The sequence below is a fragment of the Penaeus chinensis genome, chromosome 24 (assembly GCF_019202785.1).
Source record: "Penaeus chinensis breed Huanghai No. 1 chromosome 24, ASM1920278v2, whole genome shotgun sequence".
NCBI lineage: Eukaryota > Metazoa > Arthropoda > Malacostraca > Decapoda > Penaeidae > Penaeus > Penaeus chinensis.
The window spans coordinates 2,314,709-2,319,708 of NC_061842.1; the positions used below are offsets into that span (position 1 = coordinate 2,314,709).

The following is a 5,000-nucleotide window of genomic DNA, read 5'->3' on the forward strand; positions in this document are numbered from 1 at the left end:
AGAAGCAAAACATACAGGGTATTTCAGGATTAGATTTGTCCTCAAGCTTTCTAACACTATTAAGCTACTGAGAGAGCAACTGCTTGGTAGCAAATTTCTTTCACATCCAGGTCAGAACTCACTTACTCTTGTAGACCAGACTTGCTACGAGCATACTGTATGCAGACCAAGCATCACAATTTGAGTAAGAGATAACAGACCCAATTGTAAATGATTTAGAACACAATAAAGAATGCCATATACAAAAGAGAAAAAGGCTATCTGAACATTAACCCATTCAATCCAGAGTAGCCATACCTGCTCAAAATTTTGTAAAATAAGCATCTGTTCACTTGCTTAGCCCTGGCTGTTACCTACTCACTTGGTTACTTAGTTTAAGCAAGGGCCCTGGGGGACTGCCCATTAACTGTAGTCACTGAGAAGAAACAGCCCCTCAAAAGTAGACTCACAGCTTCTTTTTTTGCCCTACTACTTGAATGATTTTTTTATGCTGCAGCCAAGAGCATAAAGAATGGGGTAAATTTGTGTTCCCATGATTCAAACTTCTCCTTCATTGTGTCACATACTTACCAGCATCAGGATGAGGAGGGTCCTGTATGGGTAAGGAATATGCCACAAGGTTTCGTGCTTCTCGCCCTTCCTCCTGTAGACGAGCCTTCACGCGTTCTACTACCTCCTCCTGTTCGGAGAGAATTTTTACATAAGTTAACCCAATGCCGTCGGGGAAAATGAACAAAAAATGGGGAAAATGCTGTTCCCATTTTCTATATTTTTTGTGAAATGTCTGCTCATAGATGGCTCTGCTAGTGCTTAGCCACAAAGGAGTCAATTAGTAGACCTTGTGACCATACGTGATTTGAATTGGCGGGAAAAACGTGTTTTTACTAGTGCTATGGATATCGATGGTGTTATTTTTATTATAAACATTATAATTATTATAATGTTTTTTAATATTAGTAACAGCAAAATAAGATAATGTAAAATATTTCGTAAATCAAAGAAAAGGGTGAACGGGCGAGACGGGCAGTACTCCTAACTGGCTCATTGGTGACTTAGTACAAGTATAGCCATCTATGAGTATAAACAATCAAACAAGTACTAACAGTGGGCAAAGCACGTGTCTACCCGTCGTACCCGTCGGCAAGGGGTTAAAAGATATCCTTAGTAAATTTCTTTAAGAAATACAGTAATGATTAGAAATAATGTAACAATATGAAATACACAGTTATTTGCATGATAACCTTTTAGTAGCTCTATAATTTCACAATGTAATCACTAATGAGTACAGTAAGAAAACTTATTCTAAATTAATGCATAAAGCCTTCAGAACTTGCCTGAGAATCTACATTTGGCTGGTCTTCACTCCCTCCCTTCATGATGACTGGAGTTCCTTACATGACACCTGGAAAAAAAAGAAGAATTAAATTAATAAATAATATTTTTAAAATGTTTTAAAAAATGGAGTATCAGTGTAATAGAAAGCATCTATATACATCTCCCTCTCTATTCCTCCTTTCACTTTCCTGTTAGCAAAAGCATAAAGGAAACAAAATAGCTAATGTCCAGAAGATTCTTATGCTACTATTTTTATCATGCTCAACACAGAATTTTTATGTAAGAAAATAACAAATATTTCACATTTATTTTGTATATACAGATCATTTCTGTTCCTGAGGGAAGGGTTGATGGAAACCTCTGCCAAAAATTGTCTATACCTCAATATGCAAGTCAAGATAAAGCTGAAACTCTGGAGCACAAAGTGGACTTCAGCTGTAAGCAGTGCTTTACACATTTTTTTCTTTTATTAATACTATTACCATTCATGTCTGCAGATTACTTCTTGCACATTACTGCAACTTTTCATCCTTAACAATATCATCTTCAATTAGGCCTGGCTTAGTGCATCCATATTGTACAGATTCACCCTTGTCAAATATTGATGTCAATTTTATTTATATGATTTTGTAACTTCTCTACATATGTTCAGAAGAGTTAGTACTCCAAGACACAATTTCACTGGTTGGGTTTGGCTATCTGGGTATGCTATACCTCAGTTTTACCGGTTTAAAGATGGCTAGTCAAAACTTTACCTATACTGTTTTACCTTTTGTCATTTCTTGTCCAAGCACTTTCTTGTCCCTATATACATGGGAAAATTTGTTGTCATTTGCCAAAGTAAATGCTTAATAATAATTCATATTGTAATTGCAGCAGATAACACAGACCAGGGGATGTTTCAAGTAGATTCAAATGAAACACAACCACAACACTATGGTTAAAAAGTCAGGCTCTGAAAGCCACTGTAGGTGTCTATTACACATTACCTTGGTGATTCTACCATAACTATTATGAGACATGATGTGATGAAAGGAGACAACTACTTCTCCATTTCCACATCACGGGAATTCTTGGAAAAGAAAGACATTCTAGAAAACAATGAACAATACCTGATTTACTCGTAAGTCATTCATCTCATTACTTGACAGTCCTCATGACAACTCCACGTGGACCTGCAAGTGCCAGAGAGGAATGAGGAGGGATGCTCCTTTGTGTATGAGGCAAGAGATGAGGTCATGAGGCACTCACTCACATCTCGCACTCAGGAGCTCCCTTCGCGCCACACACAACACCCACCTTATTATCTTATTTATCTGCACTTGACAAGGGCTCTTATGTCGCTCTCATCACACGTCTTCCGAAGCTGCGCGATCGTCAGTCGATAATTCACGAAAATAAAGTTAAATATTCTTTTATACGCAAATCCTTTTGCAAGCATAAAAGGACTAAGGGACGGGTCCTTACATACGCATTGAATACTACATACTTTGCGATTATAACATGTATTAGCATCTTCATGATAACTCATATTTGGTAAAATATTATGATTTACCAAAATATTTTGAAATCAGGCATAAAAAATACAAAATATACCATATATAAATACTCATTAAGGTTTATATATCCATAGCATAACCCTGAACTGAAATCTTCCTCCACTACGATGTCCATTGTTTACATTGAGTCAACTGGACATAAACAACGTTGTTAGGCGTATTGAACACGGTTATATTAATTTTGACTGTGCACTAAATTCTTCGGGAAATATACAACTGCAAGTTAGATGTTAAAAGAAGTAAGATAATTGATAAAGTTCCAGTGGTTGTCAAACACAATTCATGTCTTGAGCGAATAGAACGTTAGTGAATTAGAACCTTGCTTATTTGACCGGCAGCCGGTCAGAGATTTAAAAATAGTAATCGCAGATGAAATACAAATGCTCATCATGTAATAATGGAATGGCTTAAAGCTTTTGCAGAATCACATATTAGACCATAGAGTGTGGAATTTTAGCAATGCAGGAATATGTAATAATGCAGGTACGATGTTTGTAATATGGTAAGATTACTGGTGTGGCTTTGTAACAGGAGCTTATGAAAAGTGATTTAACATTATATATTTTCATATTTTCACTTGGAGACAAACACATAACTATCCCTTTATGCACATGCACACATTTATGTACATATTGTACAACCCCCCCCCCCCCCCTCCTCTATTTGTCTTAGTCTCTGTGTTGCTGCCTCTTAATATCTCTCTCTCTCTCTCTCTCTCTCTCTCTCTCTCTCTCTCTCTCTCTCTCTCTCTCTCTCTCTCTCTCTCTCTCTCTCTCTCTCTCTTTCTCTCTCTCTCCCTCCCTCCCTCCCTCCCTCCCTCCCTCTCTCCCTCTCTCCCTCTCTCCCTCTCTCCCTCTCTCCCTCTCTCTCTCTCTCTCTCTCTCTCTCTCTCTCTCTCTCTCTCTCTCTCTCTCTCTCTCTCTCTCTCTCTCTCTCTCTCCCTCTCCCTCTCCCTCTCCCTCCCTCTCCCTCCCTCGCTCGCTCCCTCCCTCCCTCCCTCCCTCCCTCCCTCCCTCCCTCCCTCCCTCCCCCCCTCTCCACTCTCCTCTCCTCTCTCCTCTCTCCTCTCTCCTCTCTCCTCTCTCCTCTCTCCTCTCTCCTCTCTCCTCTCTCCTCTCTCTTCTCTCTCTTCTCTCTCTTCTCTCTCTTCTCTCTTCTCTCTTCTCTCTTCTCTCTTCTCTCTTCTCTCTTCTTCTCTCTTCTCTCTTCTCTCTTCTCTCTTCTCTCTTCTCTCTTCTCTCTCTCTTCTTCTCTCTTCTCTCTTCTCTCTTCTCTCTTCTCTCTTCTCTCTTCTCTCTTCTCTCTCTCTCTCTCTCTCTCTCTCTCTCTCTCTCTCTCTCTCTCTCTCTCTCTCTCTCTCTCTCTCTCTCTTTCTCTCTCTTTCTCTCTCTCTCCCCCTTCCTTCCTTCCTTCCTTCCTTCTTTCTTTCCTCCCACCACCCTCATTCTGATTTACTATTATTTGACCATTCTCACTCTATCTCCTTTCTCTCCCCTCCTCCCCTTTCCTCTCCCTCACCCTCCCTCTTTCTTGTCTCTCTCCATGTCACCTGCTTTCTGATTTACTGTTCTTCAACAATTCACAGCATTAAAACCATCATGTGGGGTGAGTTTGAAGATGAGAGCAGAGACCAACCAGCATCGACAACCCCTAAAACACTCCTCAAACCAGAGGAATCCTTACCCTCCTCTGAGGATCTCAATCAAGAGGATGTTCTAGATGAGAGCCTTTCCTTAAAGGACAGAATCATACATCACTTGGCTGCTAGCAAAGTGGTGCTCAAGAGTCAGCAGAGATATGAACCAGATTTTACCTATGAAGAGAGACGGAATATTGCTGAAACAATGCTTGAGGAAAAGCCAGAGCAGTTCTTGTATCGGTGCGTATTTGCAGATCACGTAAATATATGCAGGGTGATTTCTGAAGTATATGTATTTCTGCCTTTTTTCTATATAATGGAAAGTCTGTAACAAACTATTGATCCCCAGCTTTGGAAAGTTTCTCCAGAGAGAGCACCTTACCTACTTTTTGAAGTATGAAGGAAACCCAGAAATAGATCATTACCTTACTGAGACCATGAAGAATTTAAATAAACACACATCAAAG

General features: G+C 39.7%; 1 protein-coding gene across 1 annotated transcript in view; it reads left to right on the forward strand.

Annotated features, from left to right (window-relative positions):
• The first annotated feature begins 2,996 nt into the window (after nucleotides 1-2,996).
• LOC125038159 (coiled-coil domain-containing protein 97-like) overlaps nucleotides 2,997-5,000 on the forward strand; it is a 3,832-nt gene continuing 1,828 nt past the window's right edge. Inside the window, exons 1-3 of the mRNA XM_047631509.1 lie at nucleotides 2,997-3,133; nucleotides 4,480-4,773; nucleotides 4,883-4,999. Coding sequence (XP_047487465.1) covers nucleotides 4,493-4,773; nucleotides 4,883-4,999 — 398 coding nt within the window. The 5' untranslated portion in view covers nucleotides 2,997-3,133; nucleotides 4,480-4,492. The remainder of the gene's footprint in view (nucleotides 3,134-4,479; nucleotides 4,774-4,882; nucleotide 5,000) is intronic.